Source organism: Metopolophium dirhodum, chromosome 6 (assembly GCF_019925205.1).
Source record: "Metopolophium dirhodum isolate CAU chromosome 6, ASM1992520v1, whole genome shotgun sequence".
Classification (NCBI taxonomy): domain Eukaryota; kingdom Metazoa; phylum Arthropoda; class Insecta; order Hemiptera; family Aphididae; genus Metopolophium; species Metopolophium dirhodum.
Genome location: NC_083565.1, coordinates 20,894,114 through 20,914,260, shown reverse-complemented (window position 1 = coordinate 20,914,260; position 20,147 = coordinate 20,894,114). Strand labels below are relative to the sequence as shown.

Sequence of the window (20,147 nt, the reverse complement as noted above, 5' to 3'; positions counted from 1 at the left end):
TATGTGGGTACACCGATTATTATTGGGCTGCAGGGATATCTTATATTATGATAATATATTATACCGTGTCGTGCAGCTATAAATTTAGTATGCAGGTACCGCTTAGTCATACACCCGTTTAGATATAGATACCTACGTCAGACGATCAATAAGTGCATGGCTACCGCAGTGGTTAAAATATTTCGAAACAACAAAAATTAATTCACTGTATGTTTACGTTGACTACGGCCGGATCGGTTTGTTATTATTTTTCGACCCTCTTCCACGTGGTCAGAAAGCGTGTTAGCCGTTAGGAGTGGGCGAGACCCCTATATAGGATACCGCCTATAATTATGGCCTGTACCTAAGTAATATAACAAGCGCTCCGGGTACAAGTACCTAATATATCGAACAATATATCTCACAGAAAAACAGAAAGTAAGAAAAGCCCATATGTCCTCTCCGAAAGTCCGAAAAAAACAGGTACTATAATTTCCCGGGTTTCAATAAATTTTTTAATATACCTACACATGTACCTCCGAATAACTTTATTTAATTGTCTTTGTATTCTATTTAAGAGGTTTAATGTTTATCAATAGCTGGTACCATGTCATATTTGTTTCTTATTAAAAATCTCTTTGTAATTTTTAACAAAAAGTAAATAATTATAAAATATTTAATAGGTATAAAATAATAAAAAAAATATTTGAAATATATAAAATAAACTATTCATTTTGAAAAAAAATTATGTATTAATAATAATATTATATTGGTGCCTAGTTTAATAACTCATTAATAAAAGCGAGCAATTTTGAAAACACAATAGAATATTGGTCGGGTACAATGGGGTACATGGGTCAGACAACACACATTTAAGTTGGTCTGCGGAAACTACATAGGCGTAACTAGAGGACTTTGGGTAGGCACGGATACAGAGCAATGATAAGGGGAGGGGGCAACATTTTTTTTCAACACAAATACAATTATAATAAAATATTATACTTTATTCTTAATTTAAAAATGTTGTCATAATAGTAGGTATAGGTGATCAATGTGATAAATAAATTATTGATTATTTAATATATAAAGTGACAGTGTGAAAAGAAGTTTAGATTTAGATTATTAATTGTTATTTAATATATAATATTTATATTTATAAAAAATATGTCTGGGGGCTGGGCCCCTACCCCCCCCCCCCTCTGGATCCGTCCCTGACTTGGGGGTCTAAGCCCCCTAACTTTAATTTTAGCCCCCCTCCTCTTGTTTTAATTCCTATACTCCCGCGCCAACAGTACCTAAATATTTTATACATTTTAATTTAAAATATCGTTTTATTTTTTTATAAAAATTATAATATAATATCATTATTGTATGTGATAACCCAGTGTAGGCGTATAACGCATCATGTTCAATGTTGTGTTGTTTTTACTACATAAGTATAGCCTATGTAACATAGGTACCTAATAGGTCAATAGGTCATGGAAATTGTCAATAAAGTAAACACAAAAATAGTCTTCATCCAGAAGAATATATACCCACGAGTCACGAATTCACGATTTTATTTTTGTAACATTAATATGTAAATTTAATTTGATCATCATCAGGGGAATTTAAAGCGGCTAAATAGTATTGTTCAAATATCTGTTTTTCGAAAATTATATAAAATACCTACTATACTTATTACTTTCTGATCCAACAAGTTTCGCATCTAGTGAACGAACATTTTCAGCAATGCTTCCAATAGACACATAGGTACATACCTACCTATTTTATAAGGCCAACTTATGTTACCAAATCGATTCTCTAAGTTGTCTCTTATAGCTGTTGAAAGAGATTTATCAAATGCTCTATATAAAGAAGATATTTAAAAAAAAATTTCCAATACTGAGTGCTGTAATGAGCATTTCAGTGCAATTCTTTTACTTACATTTCTTCAGTCATACCTACTTTGTATTTTATCATTATTATTTTATAATTTATAGAAGCAGTTAGGTTAGTATGAAATGTAAAATGATTGTACCTATATGTATATTATTTGCAAAACTCTGTGGACATATTAATCAAATCCAACTATTTAGAAATTAATTTGAATAATTAAAATTACATTTCGGTAGATGAAGCCAAATTAGCTTTAGATGCTGTAGGAGACTTGAGTAGTAGAAAAAAACAACAGAAAAGCGTTTGGAAAATGTATTTACCTATACAAATTACAAACATAAGCGGGCAAAATCAGTGTTGGATTTTTTTTATATCCTTAAGTCAATACTTATACCATGTAAAAATCAACAGTGTGGTTTTTTCAAAGAAATGGAAAATAAAAATACATAGGTGCCTACTGCCTAGGTAGTACCTATTACCTATATTATATTATAAAATGTCTAAAAAAAATATATTTTGATTCAAATCAGATTATGAATCATTTTAAACATCTATATTTATTTTATAAGCTTACAACTTAACATATGATACACAAAAATAATAACAGTTCAATGACACAGTTAGACAAGTTCAAAAGACCCAAATAGTTTGGAGGTATATAATTTGACTGTAGACATTCAATAAGGCTTTATTTATTTTTGTAGATTGCATATTACACACAATTGTTTCTTTTAACATCTAGTACCTATTGACTTAATTTTTATCTAATATTTTTATTTTTATTTAACAAAATCATACTAAATATTACTAAGTATAAAATGACAATTCTCACAATTTATATTTTTTACAGAAAGTACATTTTCTTAAGCTAGATTTAACTAGTTACTGATAAAACTAAATATTATAATGTAAAACTTAATATTAAAATTTTCCTAAGGAATATAATATAATATTAGTATTTTTTTTAGTAAGGAAGAAATAAAGATTTATTTCCTTAAGTTTAGTAGAGCTTAAATTCTTTAATGCATTTATATAGGTTCTACCTACTTTTCATACTCATAATATATAACTTTAATTTTAGTAGGTACTTATAGTGGCTAGCCTACTGTATAGTGGTTACTACTATAGTAATTAGTAGGTAGGTATAGCTACTTTACTAGTACAATTATAGTAACTACCAACATTTTGTGTTCATTTTGATATACTTACTTACCTAATTAAAGATCTTATATTTATGTAGGTAGGTAGTAAAAGTGTAAAAGTGTAAATAAATTAATAGTTCATAATTGAACAGTTTATATTTTTATTTTCATGAAATTTTAAACGATTGTTAAAAAAAAATTTACAAGATTACAATAATTAATAATTTGATTAATTATTTAGGAAAACCTACAAATTATAATAGAAACATACTTACATTTTAAAGGTAAAATACAACAGAATAAAATTAACAGTAAAAATATAATATTAAATAATACAAATAACACACTGGAAACAATGTATTAAATAACAAATGTAAGTACATATAAAAAAACATTTTAAACACCATACCTACATCATAACACTAATAATAGAAACAGGCAAAATCATAGCAGCAATCTTCATGCAACTATTTTAAATTTAAACTAATAGAAAACAATTAATAAACAACAAAACAATTGATTGACTACCAAATTTCTAAACAGAGTATCTGATTTACTGATAGCGTTTTTTCTTTCTTTTCACCTGAAACAAATAATTACATGCTTAAAAGTTAAAACTAACACTTACTGATTATTATTTAACATAAAAAAAAAATTAAAAGAATAAACTAAAAATAAAAGAAATAATAATTTTTAGTTACGTAAATTGTTTACTTTTAATTAGGTAGATTGTAAATCTACCTAGGTACCTTAGGTATTAAATCTATAAATACTCAAGTTGTACAATAAGCGTATGTTCTGGCAGTTGTTGCAAAAAAATTGACTTGATATAGAACAGAATAAAAGAAATCATCCAGCAGTGATCCTTTTTTAAAAAAATTAATGATTAATTAATGTAAATGATCTCTGATTTACTGATGGTGTATTAAGCGTCTAGACGCATAAGTCTCTACTAAGGACATTTTGATGATTGATTAATCGAGATTATAAACACTTATGAAGAATCGATGCTATTTTGGAGATGGCATTTATTGCAGATCTGAGTGTTACGTATGATTAGTGACAGGGCACCTATTGTACTGATTAGAATGATTACGCTTTATGTATATTTGAATGTTTAACAGCTTACCTGGCGATATAATTTAATTTATTCAATTAGACTTTGAGCAAAATAAGAAATGTACTAGTTTAAAATAGTTTTACCTTTTTTTCTTAATGTATAGCGTTTATAGTAAATATATTTTATATATACTTTGCTATATTATTTTACCTAAAATAATAATTTCAATATCTAAAACCTAAAGACAAAACCAAGTACTGAATACCTACCTAATTAGTTTTGTAATGGTATGTTACAAATTGCTTACTAAAGAAATAAAAAACAGACACAGTGAAACATCTAAGCTAAACAAGAACTGAAAAATAATTAGATTAAGAATTAACATATCAATTTGTATTTACATTTACCAGAAATAACATGCAGAAGAAAATGTTAGACATGATCAATTTGATTTAAAAGAAACAAAGCATCATGCATTTGATAAGTTTTTAAAAATAAAATATTAATTTTTACAATTTCCAATTTTATTCTCAATTGATCTATACTACCTATACAATTACTAGTAATATATTCAAAATTAAAATAGTAATTGATAACATATTTTATTTCATAATTTGACTAAATATAATTACAAGGTTAAATCATTCAATAATTTAATAAGTACCAGAATTTAATTTTTTATTGATGAATACATGAATCATTTTTAAAAATATTCCCTACTTTAGATACAATCTACTTGTTTATAATTATATAAACACACACTAAATCATTATATTATATAAAAAAATAACTAAAATCAACAGTCTTGGCTCAGGGCCATTCTACAAAATTTAAAACTTTCATAATTATCCTCCCTATACATTTCAAAGTATCTTAAAAACATGATAAACAATAACTTTGTAACAATTTTATTTGTTTCAATTGATAAAATCCTATCAACATAATAATTAATAAACATTATATTAATACAAATAATGATTTTCTTACAATAAATTATATTATATCATAACAAAGACCAAGGATGTATTTAAAATTATTTTTGAAGCAGAGGAAAAAATATTTTTTGTTAGGTGGAAACTTTCATTAAACAAATACATCCTTGACTAAAAACTAATAACCATATAAATTATAGTATGTTAAAATTCTACTAAATAAAAATACATGACAATATTGAAAAGATTTTACATCTTATTTTACCATTTAATATTATATTTTTATAAGAATTATGAAATAAAGTGATTAATATCATCAAGGACCTATAAAAATCTTTAAATACCTATAACTTAATAAAAAATATTTGTCACCTATTAAATTATAAATGTAAATTAGAATAGAATTTTGAATATACCTAAATTAATTTTACCCAGTAATTATTTAGGTTTTGGGTATATAATAAATAATATAAATAAACAATTTTGCGGGTAAATTACAAAATAATATATTAATATGTTATATACTTTTAGTTATATTCAAAATACCATTTAAAAGGTGACAAACATTATTTTAAAAACAAAAACCTTATTTCAATTTTTTTTCATTGCTGTACCCTTTATAAGTGAAAGCTGTTAAGCCATATTTCTGTGTTTCTACAGGTACTTAATAGAAACAACAATTTGGGAAATTTTTTTTAACATGTACTAATTTTTTCAGTAAACTTTAATTTGTATTAATTTTAAATGACCATCAATCATAATATGGTATTTTTACAAAATAAAATGAGAAACTTTACCACCAATTGACATTTATCTAACAGATTTTTTAGGAAGTATATTTTTAAATAAAAATCCTTACTTTAAAAGTAAAGTCAGTATTTACAGTTATAGATATTCATTTAATATTATTAAAACAATAAACAATTTAAACCATAATCGTGTTCAACATTACAGTAATTTTACTTGAATAATTGAATTTAAAGTTAGAATGATTACAATTATATTTTAAAAATTAGATAGGTTATTAAATATTAAATGTTTATGGGATTGAAAATTGAATTACTGGAATTCCATACTGTCTATAAAAGAATATAATAATTGTTATAGAAGTTTATAATTGATAGTTCAAATTGAAAACAAAAATTAATTTATAATTGACAAGGTTGGATTATAACTATATATAATAAATTATATTTTAAATTGACAATGTATGATGAATATATTTAGTAATAAATAGCCAAATATTAATACATGGCATATTCAATATTATTTTTTTTACGTAGGTACAACATTTTTTAACGCAATTATATTTAATATAATATATTTAACCTGATTTAATTCTGAAACAAGAAATATATAGGTTTGAAATCATATTTTTTTATTTTTCTATGTATACTTTTTTAGGTAGCTGAAAAGCTCCAACTATCTATTTTAGAAATTAAAAAATTAATAAACTAATGATAAATTTATCTATATTTTTTTGTTATATTTGATGAACTATTGTTTATTATATGGATAAGATCTAGTTTAAAACTTAAATTAAACTAAATGTTACCTAATAATATTCTTTAATAATTATAGGTAGTAAAAATATCAAATCACTAATCACACTCCTAATTAAAAAATGTTTACCCAGGTACATTACTAGGTTACAAGCAAGTCATGTGTTACTTTGTGGCAGCATACAATTTTAAAAAAATTGAAGGCTGCAAAATTAAATAAATATCGGTAAAGGCTAGCGATATTTAACAACGAGCCTGTATTTACCTATAACTAATTAATGTCACTATTCATTTTTAGAATACCCTAAATAGGTAATTAAATCTAAAATCACAGTATAAATGGAAGAATCAACAAAAATTAATTATTAACAATAAAATCACAATATTACTACTAAAAATAAATAAAGTAATTTTGGCACATTGTTTCAAAACATAGGAAATTTAATGTCAAACCATAGTTTCCATGTCACTTATAACTTCAATAATACTACTTTCAGATACTTGAATGGCAACCCTAGTGAAGTTTTCTTTACTTTCAGCTACATTTCTTACCTTTGTTTTTTCACAGTTAATAACTCTTTTTTCAGTACAAGGTAGATTATCAGGTTCATCAATATTAAGTTTTTTGTCATCCATTTGATATGTTTTAAGAGTTTTATTGCTAGGAGAGGGTGACAAGAAAATAGTTTTCAAGTTTACATCTAATATATCATTATTTGAGTACTTACTGTTTCCGTTCATCAATTAGCAGCAAATAATAACATAAAAATTAGTGTTAAACAAATAAGTAACATATGTATGATGTAAACTAGCTACACTGGGTGATTTTTTCAACAGTTAACCCACACATTGTCTTAAAATGTATTAGGTATTTTAAAATAATTTTGTTTTTACAAATTTTTTTTGAAAAATCTACATTTAAAAATGTATAACAAAAATTGTAAAACATAATTTTTTCCAAAAATGTTTTTTTTGTTATGGTTTAATAAAATATTTTCAAAAAACTTCTTTTTTTTTAGTGTTAACTGTGAAAAAAATCACCCTGTAACATATATAGTTTTGATATTACTTACTTATTCAGAGTTTCATAAAGACCGTGTTCCTTGATATACGATTCAACCAACTCGCTAATAAGAAATTTTACACTTTCATTACGAGACAATGCTCTACGTACTTTTGTCGAACTAACTTCATTTGTTATCCATTCAGTTACAACAATTATGTTTGCCTAGAATAGTAGAAATATTCATATAAAGAAATGTATAAACATTATTATATTAGATTACCATGTATTTAGTTAGAACATTGGATTCATAAATAAATTTATGAGGATTGGATCCCGAACGACTAACAACAATCAAACCAAAATCTCGAACAATAGCTTCTATCTATAAACAACATATTTTATTAATTATTGTTATGCTTTAAAATAAAATATTACTTGTGAATACATAAATTGAATTCTGTACTTCATGGAACGTGCAACAAAATGTTCTAGTGTCTACAATAAATAATAATAATACACTTACGTCATCATCATTCCATAACCCTGGAACAGCAAAAGATTCCAATAAATCAGCACCACACAAAAGTCTTACATTCACTGCTCTATTTTGGTTTGAATCATTGGCATTGAGATTTTCAATAAATTGGACTGGGAATAATGAAGTATCAACTTTTAATGCACCATTTAGTCTAGAAGTGATTATCATATTGAGATGATTCTGTAATATTATTATAAGATATGAATCAAAATTCATAAAAGCAAATAAATGGATAAATGTTTACCTGATGATATTGTAGTACTTGTCTCGTTCTTGTCCAACCGTTTTGTTTTACTTCCCAATCGGACATCTTCACCCAAGGTAATGCAACTAGAGCTTGCTCGATCATTGCACACCTATGTAATGACGGTGCTAGATCTTTCTTTTTATACGAATCATGGGTAGGTGATATCAAACCCCCACAAATTGTATGACCCAAACGATTTAAGTGATCTCGAGCGATTTCTAAGCAACATCATATAAAAAATAATTTAACAGATTCTACAAAAACAAATAATAACATATTTTACCAAACATTCGCAAATGCATATTTGTTGGTGGGTTAAAAGATCCAGTTGATAGCAATATTATATTTTTGTTATCCAAAAACATAGTTAAGCATTTAAGAGTATTTTATATTTATCAAGAAGTTATAAATTTGAATTGTTGATGACACTAAAATAAATAACTCGTAATTCTAATCTGGTCGGAATAAATGTTTGTTTATTTATAATAAGTTATTCATAATTTTGAAAGTTACTAAATTAAAAAATATTAGTAGTAGTCAGTGGACCTAGTCCCAAAGAATAGAGATCATCATAATTCAATAATTGTAGTCATTAGTAATTTCTGTTTCACTTTCAATTTAACATTTGACATTTGTATAGTTTTGTTATCAGTTATCACCATTCACCATGGCTAATATGTAATCACTAATCTCCATGAACCACAGAATTATCTATTGCATGAACCATAAGCGGTGTGAACTATGATACTATAATTATCATATATTATCTAATATCAAAAGTTCATCGTAACTCATAAGATGACCATAAAATATTGATCAGTCTTCAAAAGTTTAAAATGTTTGACAACAAAAAACAAACTAAAAAAGTTCGAAAATTTCAAATGCTTATAAATAAGCCAATAGCCTATATTAATCTGTATATTTTTAAAATTCAATCACTCATAAAATGATTGTATTGTTAGTTGTTACTTACTACTATAAGTTGAACTTTATCTTTAATTTTCAGTGAGGAAACTTATGAAAAATCTTGTATCTTGTACAATTTTTCAAACCATTGGTACCTAGTGATACAATTAATAATTTAATACATTTTAAACCAAAAAATAATAGATCTTGTGATTTTTGTAAGAACTTGAACTTTAAGTGGTTATAAAAGAAAGTTGTGACCATATATTTTTGATATTTTTTATGTTATAGGACTTATAATAACAACATACGAGAAACCTTGTAATGCATTTTTCAAGGTATTTTAGTCACAAATAAAAAATTACTTAAAAAAATTCTAGGAAAGGAGGAGCCAAAATATTTTGAAAATTATATCATAATAAATAGTTATATGAATATTTGGTGATCTTTTGAAGTCCCTAGTTTTTTTTTGTGAAATACAAGTTACGATAAAAAAAAAAAACTATTTTGAAAATGGATTCTGACTGGACCACCCAAAGTACTAGATTCAATTTTCTACTACTAAACAACCCTAAACCTTTAACAAATATGAACTTTTACTGATCGTAAATGTGACATGACCCCCCCCCCCAAAAAAAAAAAAAAACATTGTAATACATTACTCCTGTTAGAAAACAAAATTATAAATTGTTATATATTAATTGTTTTTTTTTTAATTTTTTTTAAATAATTATATATAATATAATTTATTATTAAGTATTCATGATAGTATTATAATATACTATTTCTTCTTACATTAGTTATTAAATAAAAATTAAGAAATTCTAGAAATTCTAGTGGGTTAATTTTTTTTTTTTTGTAACAGCTACATATTTACCTACTTTTTAATTGAAAAGTAAAATAATTTCATTACAATTGTATTTAAGTAACGAGTAAAGTAACTTATCAGTGGCGTTCCCCAGGATTTTGAAATGTGGTTTAAGTATAAGCTAAACCAAGTTTTTACAGCTTTCGTATATAAATAATACATTTATTAGGAGAAAAATGTCAGAGGAGGTGGGGTTAACACCCAAACCTCCCCTGGATACGCCACTCAACTTAATTACCCACTTTTTAAAAGTAACTTACACATCACTAATATTGATTAGATGTGGAGATATTAAATTTGTAACCTGTAGATAATGTGTTACCAACTTTAAGTTACGTTGTTTATGTATTGAATATAAGAAATATGACACAGAAAGCGTATACAGTCTATATTATTTTATTTTGATTTTTGATTTATACATTTACTTAACATTATAATTTATAACTAAAATACAGTGTATAATTAATCTTAACTAATGCTTCACACACAGTTGTGTACTTTTAAATAGTAAAATGTATAAAAAAATATTAACTATTAGTATACAATAAGATAAGTACTGTAAAAAATAAATATTGAAAAATACATTTTTATAACTAATTGGATAGTATAATAACTAAAATTATATATACCTCAAAAATCTAAATAATAGTTATTTTTATCATTGACACATTGTAATCCAAATAAATAACAATTTTCTTTTTCTAAACAAAATAAAATATGTAATAATTTGACAATTTCTACAGAGCATTTAGGAAACCTGTAAAAAAAAAAAATAAATATAATATATTTATTTATATATTATATATTTTATTTAAGTTTATTATTTTATTATCAGTTTCTAATCCACGCACAGAGCAAGTATAGATCATAGACCTATAAACTAATGGACGGAGCTTCCCACACAGCCTACCTTTGGTTAATCCAGACAACATAACTGAGAAAGAAAACATAACATATATCATATATGAGCATATGAGAGACAAAAATATGTTGTGGACTATATGTTTTTGCACACTGTAACATCCCAAAACCCCACTTTTTTCCTTCAACAATCCGGTCTGGTGATTACTCTCTCTATGCACTGTCCATTTAGTTTATAAGTCTATGGTACAGAGCTAATACCTACTCCATGAATCCAAGAAAAATATTTAATCATGTTATTATCTTCATATCCAACAAATGAAACATTCCAGTGTATACAATTCCAGTTATAAAACTACATTATTATTATATTTTATGATTAGTAAGTTGTTATTTTTTCCCCAATTGTATACATTTATTTCATATTTGTTACATTTTACAGTTCCTTATAAAAATAAAGTTATTAAAAACTTGAACTGTAAGTATAAATAAATTAGACATTAAATTTGCATATGCCTATTATCATCTATTTCAATATTATTTAGTAAATTATATTATATCAAAATTGTTACAACAAATTTAAAACACAATTTTAATACTTACTGCTACATTACAATATTTTGTTAAGCAAATAAACTTTGCTTCAGCTACATGGCACAAGATTCTTATTGCTAAATTTATTGAACACCCTAATCTCTTTAAAAGTTGTTCTTCATTTAATAGCATAAATGCTGTACCATCAAATTCCTAATAAATTGATTAAAAATTAAAATAAATAAAATTCAATGATAACTGTTATTAGGTATTATTAGTGGTGGTCAAATGATTATATTATGAGGAGGGAGGCTTATTTAAATTATTTTTAACATACACTATTTGATCATTAAAAATATAATTTATTGGTACCATTTTTACCTAAATCTAAGTTATAAATATTGTAAAAAGGTCATGGGGAGATCTATCTCCCTTTCTATTAAATCCATTTGACCGCCACTAGGTATTATTCAATATTATTTACCTCATCGGATAATTTCTTTGCAATATCTTTACAAAATACATCATTTGTTAAATACTTATAAACGTCTTGAGAAGACCAATATTTTGGATTAGACATGATCTTAATATGTTCTAATTGTCCTATATCAATTTTATGTTTCTTAAATCTTGGATTTCGACGATAATAGTTTTCAAAAGTGGTTTTCCTTGAAACAGTTTATAAATCATTATTAGTATGTTAAATATATTAAAGTATGTTAAGAAGACACCACACACGCATATGTTGTCTCTATGTTACAAGTGTGTAACATAGAAAATATATGCTCAGCAGATCATATTTAGATCTGTTAGTTTAAACATTAAGAGTGAATAGACATATTATAAAACTTGATGGTAAGAACATTATCTGTGTTGATTGTTGGATTTTTACGATTATTCAGTTTTTAAGTGAGTTATGAGCATTTTTAATTTACACTATATTATATATGCATAACTTGCTAAAAAATTGAACTATCGTAAAAAACCAACATACAAACACAAATAATTTTCTTACCATCAAGTTTCACAGTAATTTTTAAACAAACGGAGCTAAACATGGTCTGCTGAGCGTAAATTTGCTATGTTACACACTTGTAAGATAGAGACAACACATGTGGGTGTGGCGTCCTCTTAATAATAAACAATATACCAATTTTCACAAACAACAAATAGTTTTTCTTCAATGGTTTTAACTTCAGATTTAGTATTGCTGAAAATATCCATACTATCCATTCTCCTAAGAATATTTTTTTTTGTTATTATCTTAGCTATAAGTAATGATTCCAGTTCAGTATTACTCTGGTTTAATCGAATTGTGTGTGCTGAACTAATTACATTCTCCAAATAATTCTTACATCCTGCAACAACTAAAGGTTTATTTGACCAATTTAATTCTTTTTCAGCTAAAAATATTTTATAAAAACAACAATTTAAAATACTAACCATTTAATATTCAATAATGATTAGTAAAGATACAACAGTAGTTTAATATATGTATTAATTTGTGTATGTAAAATATTACAATTTAAAAATGCTCTTAACTTGCTTATAAATTAAAATACCGTAGAAAACTCAAGAAACAACACAGTTAAAGCCTTTATCTTAAGGTTTGGTGTAGGCCAACTAACTCTAATATGATAACTAAACTAGGGCCAGATATTAAATACTTTATACGGGATTAATTATTATATGTATATTTACTAAAAAAAAAATATAATATCATCCTTTATTAAATAAAAAAAATACCAATACTGCCAGTGACTTCAATCACAACGCTCAGTAGGATGTTCTGATTTAAATTTTGAAACCAAATTTGAATTGTCCTCTAAATTTACTATGCTTTGACTGTCGTACATTTTTCATATTCTATATCAATGTATTAAAATTTGAATTATGATTAATATGATCTATTTTTACTCCTTTTGTTAGTAAATTTCTAAGTAAAAAAAAGAAAAATGAAATTGTCAAAGCATAGATCAAATATAAAATTAGCATTATCAAATTTAAAATTTAATTATTATTTTGTCATTAAATTATAAAATTTTCAACTTTTATAGCGAATAGAATTGAACATTTAAAACAAGGTTCATGTAAATAGGTAAATATATAAATTACTTTATCACAATAATATCATCAAATATACTTAGTAATATCATAGGCTGACTAACCGTTTTCGCTCAGAATCGTTTTTCTTATACAATGATATTATATCATTGAATTCAAATTTAACACCATCCATTACTGTGGCCACTTGTAACCTACTGTACAGCAGAGCGACACCCACTTGCCCACTTTTTTTTATTTATTTATTTATTTATTTATACCTAAAGAAATTTCTAATTTTTGTAAAATGGTCTCAAGACGGACCCCCAAGCAATTGGTTAAGTAAAAAAAAAACTTTCTAAAATTTAACTATAGGGATATTTTACTGTACTGATATTTACTTATGTTACCCAATTCAAATTTTTTTAATCAAGTAAGTTTGGTATTTGAAAATGAACAGTATCTATTATTTTTATGTTTTTAAATATCAACATTTTTTAAATTTTTTTAGTTTTAAATGTTAAGCATACAATAATAATTGCAGACATATAAGTACTCACTTTTATCATTTTTTGCATTGCAACTATGAGGACATTTTGTGTCTTCAGTAGTCACGAAGAATTCACACATACCAAATAGATCACAAAGGGCAGAACAATAAATTCCAGCCATCTCCTTAGATCCAGGAATTAGAAGATACTCAGATGCTCTAAATTGAGATCTTCTTCCTCTTAAATAAAATAAGTAGAGTTCATATAATTTCTTTTTATTTAATTATAATTATAATTATAATGTGATTATAAAATTAAATACGTACTTGGTGCTAATCAATATTTTAACACCGCCAAGTCCGTTAAGTAACTTATTTTCATTTTTTTTTATTATCTTCAAGGCATTTGAAGGAAAATAAGCTAAATCAACAAGTATGGTGATTGCTTGCTGTAAAATTGAGGATACAAGACCGGGACCAATACTATTTGGTAATGTTGGAATTTTTTTTTTTATTAAATGACTACCACAATAACAATCTTTGTTAAAGTAAATACACATTTTATAGCTATTTTTAGGACTAGTATTATTAACTACATATTCTATTATTGTATCAATATTATTAACTTTGTATTTCTTAGAATTACACTTGTTAACAGTGTTAATATTTTCATGTATATCATCAACTTTTACATCTAAAAATAATGCATCATGCAATTTTTCATCTAATTCAGGTGCCTTTGCTTTAACATTAAAAATTGGTTCAATAACATCAATCTTTTTATTTACTGTTTTTGAAATAGTAGAATTTCCTTTTTCACAATCTCCAATATTTTTTCTTTTTAATGATTCTATCCAACCATCATCAACATTTTGATTATCTCTAAAATAAAAATAATAAATTAATACATAAATTAATATTAACAATAACAAATACAAACAGCCACTAAAAATTATACTTTTTTCTAAAATGATAATAGATTCAGGGACGGCTCCAGGGGGGGGGGGCTAAGGGCTGACCCCTCAAAGCCATATTTCTAAAAATGTGTATGCTGTTAAAAACAAAATTACAAAAAAATCATATTATAATATTGAAAGTTTTCTGAAATTTTTGACTCCCTACCACACGAATTTGGAGAACCCTTGGATGGCCCTGAATAAATTTCTCTTTTTAAGTAATAAGGATATGTTATTAAATTATCTTGGCCAGATTAACTAATATCAATATCAACATCTGATGAATAATAACAAAGTTCAAAATCATTACCTATGTGGAAGCTTTGGAACACTTAAAGAATATTTGTGTTTATTACACCAACCAACTGGAAAAACATCATCGGAATAAACTGAACGCACATGTAGTGATTCTAGACAACTAAATACATAGAATAAACAATTAAACAAGCAATTTTTACAAAATTTATATTTTTCAAATGTATTACCAACTTATACTATCAAAAGACAAAAACATCCAATGATCAGCAAATCCTTGAACTGTAGCTACACGTATACTATCAGTATTCAAAGGATCAACAGCTTCTAGTTTCATACCTATATGAACATGGTTAGTATTTTTCCTGGAGTTCATATCTACAGAAGCTAATTTTGAATTCTTCATTAATATATATTTTGACCAAGAGAATTTGTTTGGGTTTTTCCAATCAGATGGAGGTTGTAGTAAGAATTTATGTTTGCTTGCCCAACCTGAAATAATTATATTATAATAAATAACTAATAAGTATAAAGCCTATTATTCATAAATCCATATTTAACCTGCATTAAATAAATAAGGATTATCTTTTGTAGCCACAAAACTCATACGTTTTTTTACATCAATTTCATTATTTACTTCAACTTTAAAATAATGACGATCATAGATCTTAACAATAGTAGCAACATAAAATTCCATCAATGAATAAGGATTTATTATTTCCAACATTTCTCCAACCTTATAACCATGTTGTTCTGGGATCTTTTTCTGATAACAGAAATATAAATAAAAAATAATAAAAATGTTAACAAATATTTATAGATTATGAGAGGAGGCAAAGCCGGGCAAGCTGGGCACTTTTTCAACTAGTTAAAGTTAAGTTACTTTATATAAAAAGTAGCTAAGTTAAAATATGAGTTGGTTTCTGAAATTTGCCAATTTTCTAACTTAGTTAGAAGTTAGTTTGGTTAAAATAGTAACTTAAGTTAGGGTAGAAGTTTCATTTTAGTTTAAAATATAAATTTTAAAAACTGTTTTTTTTCAAATGTTATGTATTACCACATTCATTAATTATTAAGCAGGTAGATAACTAACTTGAATTATTGGCGATGAATGAAACATTGAATTGAACAACTGTCAACTGATAATTTTATCAAATGTTACAAATAGGTAGGTAATAACCTTAATTTTGAGGAATACCAGTTATTAAAATATAAAAAGTTTAACAAAATAAGAAATTGAAAAATTTAATAAATAAAAATAATAACTAGTTATTTATTATTTTTATTGAGTTAGATTAGATTATTTTACACATTAAATTCAACTAAACTCTATTCCACGAGAGAATAATCACTTTTCGCACATCACGAATGATTCTATTGGTACGCCAAGAACCACGTGATCAAGCTAACACTGGGTAGTTGGTGGGGGATGCGCACTACTGACAAAAATCTGTTGGCGGACTGATTATTTCCTTGTGGAATAGACTATAGTTAAGTCACAAAGTTAATATGAATTAAAACTAATAAGTTAGTGCCTAGTTTTGGAAGGAGGATTCAAAAGGAATGATTTTTAACAGAACTAAATGTCAAGACCTTTAAACTTATCTACTAGTTTAGACAATAAATTAAAAATATTTGATACAAGAAAGACAAACAAATAGCATAAAAATAAGTAATTTTCAGGAATTTTAATTTTCAAATCAAGCAAATATAATAAAGTACCTATTGCAAATTTAATATTACTAGTATTTAAAACTATTATTATTATTAATATGATAATTTATTAACTTAATCAATATATAAATATAATTGTATACCTTTAACACATTCAGAAGTACACTAGAATCCATGGAATTTTCTAAATTAGCATCTAAATTCATCACTCTCCATGGAAGTCCTAAACATAAAATAAAGCTGATAATTTAAAGTAAGAATGCTATATTTTATTTAATACCTTTTTCTTCTGCCCATCCTAATGGAAAAACCCTTTCATTCAAATAAAATAACCAAAATGATTTTTTCTTGGTGCTTTTTACTCCTTGTATTTGTAAAAATAACCTCCCTCCCACATTTTTAAGCACCTAAAATAAATATAAATAGTCAACAATGTCTATATTTTATTTCAAATGAGAACACACCAGGCGGCGGACAAAAAGCGGTCAAAATTTGCGCAGGTCTCGACAGTTTTAGCTGCAGTTATTAATTTTGTGGTAGGAGTGTGTTGCTGGCCGCCTCTGATAACGATGCGCGATGCGGTGCGTTCTCATTTCAAATAGAGTATAGTGTAGTATTAAATACATTTAAAAGACAGAAAAAATGTTAATACTATAAAATGTATTGTACTTTTGAAATCCAAACACGATAAGGGTATTCTGTATCTTGAACTTCAACAAACATGTTACGCTTGAATATATTATGAATTGGAGCACCTTTCTGAAATATAAATACATGTAAACATATGTTATTTTTATATTGACATTTTTAAAATTGGTTAGAATGTGTAGGTATAATTAATAAAATACAAAAATCTACCATTTGCAATACAGTGTTTGATACAGCATGCTCACAATTTTGAACTCTTTCTTTAATATCTTCTGGGATTAAACGTGAACGTCTCTCAGGATGAGGAGGTATCAGTTGTTTATTATTTTCACTTCCCCAGTTTAAAGAATGAAGGCGCGATGAGTTTAATTTTAACCAAAAATTGTGTTTATCATTGTCGTCATCAAAATAATGCAAACTAAAACAAAATTTGTTACTTACCTATCTAATTATAAAGTTTTTTATTACATACTTTATGAAAGCGCCTTTAGATAAACATACACTAGCAAACCAATAACCACTACCATCTTCATTTTCAATTTCCACCACTGAACCCAATTCGATTCCATTCATTTCACTCTCACAAATCTGTAGATAAAATTGTATTTGATTACAAAATATGTAATTTATAGGTACTTATTTTTACATATTGTAGATTTCTACTTACATGATGAAAAAAATCTTTAGGTACCGCTTCTGCATTTCTTACAGTAAGATATTTAATCCAATCAAATGGTTTATCTAAAACCAATTATGAACAGTTATAATAAGCAAAAATAAAAACAATATGTATGATACACTCAAGAATAATGTAAACAATTCTATTGTGTTTTTGTATATACACATGAGGTATATAGAACATAATGCAACACAAACACATGTTATTACTTATTTCAACGACTATACACGAATCAAAAAATTGGAAGTAGAGTTGAAATAACTAATTATTTTTGGGTTTTCGGTCAGTTCAATGTAATACCTACTCCTCAAATAAAGTAGCTAAAAAGTTCACATTTTAATTTGGTTTCTTAATAGGCTTTATGTTTGAATTGCATAAATATTAAATGGTATATTGTACTACAGCTAAAGAATCATTCAAAGCCAATACTTTGTAAGCTTGCTATAACTTACCCTCAACAAACAAATCGTCAGAATTAGACGACATCGTGATTAATTCAAATCAGTGGATATTATATTATATAATAATAACAAGATCAAACAATACACAAATCCGACGCAGTTTCGTACGAACAATATTAATATTCGATGGTAACTATTCAATAAAATATGTTCACAGAAACCATGCAACACGGTAAACGACGGTTTGTTTATTAATCTATTTTGTCATGTGTTAACTGTTAATGTGTTATGTATATAGTACTGATATGATTTCAGTACCCACCTAACATGAGTACATGACTTGTGAGAATTGAGAATGCTCGTCATTCGTGATTCTTACTTTATAGGGTATGGGTTGTAGAAGATAAACGGAAGAGTTCATATAGGTTGGTACACCATTACACGTGATAATATTATTTTTATATGACACTTTGGCTATTGGGGAAACAGATTAACAAAACGCGCTCTGGTGGAAACAATTTCTACCTCCCGATTCGGGATGTATAGATATAGTTTGATATTGGTTATTTTACTTTTTATAATAAATTAATTTTGGTATCGAAATTGTATACGCTTTTATAGCTAACTGTGTACATTGGTAAGTACAATTTCTACGATAGGCGTCGACAGCGCTCCCAGTGTTAATCTGTCTTCCCAATTAATAGTGCAATATAATATTTTCGGATTTTCCATGGTTTTTCAGGGAAAGTAATACGCGGACGTCTCCTATTGGCTATTGGCCCTGATGCAACAACAATAATTGTCAGTGGACGGTGACGACTGCAGGCTTGCCGCGGTCTGCGTCTACCACTCGCTACTAACCAGTGACCGGGTATATATCTTTCCATGCCAGTGACCAGGTATATATCTTTCCATGCCAGTGACCACTGTGGCAGTGTGGCACCATGTAGTGCCTTCAAGGCGTCAACAAGAACTAGCCGAGTACAGCCACATAACAATTTAGGTAATATAGTATAAGCACGGACTAAGATATAATCTTAGTCCGTGGGTATAAGCCATAAGGCCATATCGGTATAGCCCGCGATTAGGTTAAATATTATTATAGACATGGTAATTGGTTTTATAATAGTATAGTATACAGTGTGTTTCAACTTTCATTTTAAAGGTAACACGAAATATTACAGTTCATTGACCTCGGATTCAGGATTGATTTTACTTGAATTTAGAAAAAATTCAGTCGATCAGAATTTGGTGCTGAAAGTAGTATTGCGCATGCGCACACGGAAATAACTAAACATATGAAAATCATCAAAATATGTGTACCTACCTATTTCTGTATTCCCATTTACCAGTCCCTACGAACTCCCGAAATCTCTATATCAATATAAGGTCACTGGACTAAAATATTTCGTGTTACCTTTAAAAAGAAATACACTGGCTCCATCCGAGTTGAGTCCCGAATTTAAAATTGCTATATACTATGTAGTTAGGCGCAGGATTATTTTAGGTTTTATCTCTACACTAGTCGGTTTTTTTAGGTACTATTAT

At 26.5% G+C, this 20,147-nt stretch overlaps 2 protein-coding genes across 5 annotated transcripts; both read right to left on the bottom strand.

The window, feature by feature from the left end:
* Positions 1–3,140: 3,140 nt before the first annotated feature.
* On the bottom strand, positions 3,141–8,933 carry LOC132947080 (nicotinamide/nicotinic acid mononucleotide adenylyltransferase 1). Of its 3 annotated transcripts, XM_061017275.1 has the most exons (7): positions 8,568–8,932; positions 8,282–8,502; positions 8,023–8,217; positions 7,780–7,881; positions 7,567–7,721; positions 7,046–7,220; positions 3,141–3,582 (listed from the first exon to the last, which is right to left on the bottom strand). In XM_061017275.1, exons 1-7 carry the CDS (start codon positions 8,647–8,649, stop codon positions 3,553–3,555), a joined length of 960 nt encoding a protein of 319 aa, XP_060873258.1. In that variant the 5' UTR covers positions 8,650–8,932; the 3' UTR covers positions 3,141–3,552. The 3 variants fall into 3 exon arrangements, with proteins under 3 accessions (XP_060873258.1, XP_060873257.1, XP_060873259.1); XM_061017274.1 differs by having other exon boundaries at positions 3,141–7,220; positions 8,568–8,933; XM_061017276.1 differs by lacking the exon at positions 7,046–7,220.
* Positions 8,934–10,438: 1,505 nt separating this feature from the next.
* Positions 10,439–18,962, bottom strand: LOC132946125 (scm-like with four MBT domains protein 1). Of its 2 annotated transcripts, XM_061015963.1 has the most exons (16): positions 18,651–18,962; positions 18,187–18,260; positions 17,992–18,107; positions 17,730–17,937; positions 17,541–17,630; positions 17,152–17,278; positions 17,015–17,094; positions 15,759–15,963; positions 15,428–15,689; positions 15,253–15,360; positions 14,314–14,868; positions 14,057–14,226; positions 12,604–12,820; positions 11,938–12,121; positions 11,523–11,666; positions 10,439–10,815 (listed from the first exon to the last, which is right to left on the bottom strand). In XM_061015963.1, the coding sequence occupies exons 1-16, from the start codon at positions 18,682–18,684 to the stop codon at positions 10,807–10,809; spliced, it is 2,583 nt and encodes an 860-aa protein (XP_060871946.1). In that variant the 5' UTR covers positions 18,685–18,962; the 3' UTR covers positions 10,439–10,806. The 2 variants fall into 2 exon arrangements, with proteins under 2 accessions (XP_060871946.1, XP_060871947.1); XM_061015964.1 differs by lacking the exons at positions 10,439–10,815; positions 11,523–11,666 and having other exon boundaries at positions 11,979–12,121; positions 12,618–12,820.
* Positions 18,963–20,147: the final 1,185 nt, after the last annotated feature.

What these genes read in the sequence shown, in the direction of transcription:
- LOC132947080 (XM_061017274.1), bottom strand. Translation starts at nt 8,649, where the DNA reads ATGTTTTTGGATAACAAAAATATAATATTGCTATCAACTGGATCTTTT. An exon ending in TATGCATTTGCGAATGTTTG is followed by an intron (nt 8,503 to 8,567) that starts GTAAAATATGTT and finishes GATGTTGCTTAG; the next exon opens with AAATCGCTCGAGATCACTTA. An exon ending in CTTTATGAAACTCTGAATAA is followed by an intron (nt 7,221 to 7,566) that starts GTAAGTAATATC and finishes GAACGGAAACAG; the next exon opens with TAAGTACTCAAATAATGATA.
- LOC132946125 (XM_061015963.1), bottom strand. Translation starts at nt 18,684, where the DNA reads ATGTCGTCTAATTCTGACGATTTGTTTGTTGAGG. An exon ending in AGGATGGGCAGAAGAAAAAG is followed by an intron (nt 17,095 to 17,151) that starts GTATTAAATAAA and finishes TTTTATGTTTAG; the next exon opens with GACTTCCATGGAGAGTGATG. An exon ending in TCCTTATTTATTTAATGCAG is followed by an intron (nt 15,690 to 15,758) that starts GTTAAATATGGA and finishes TAATTATTTCAG; the next exon opens with GTTGGGCAAGCAAACATAAA.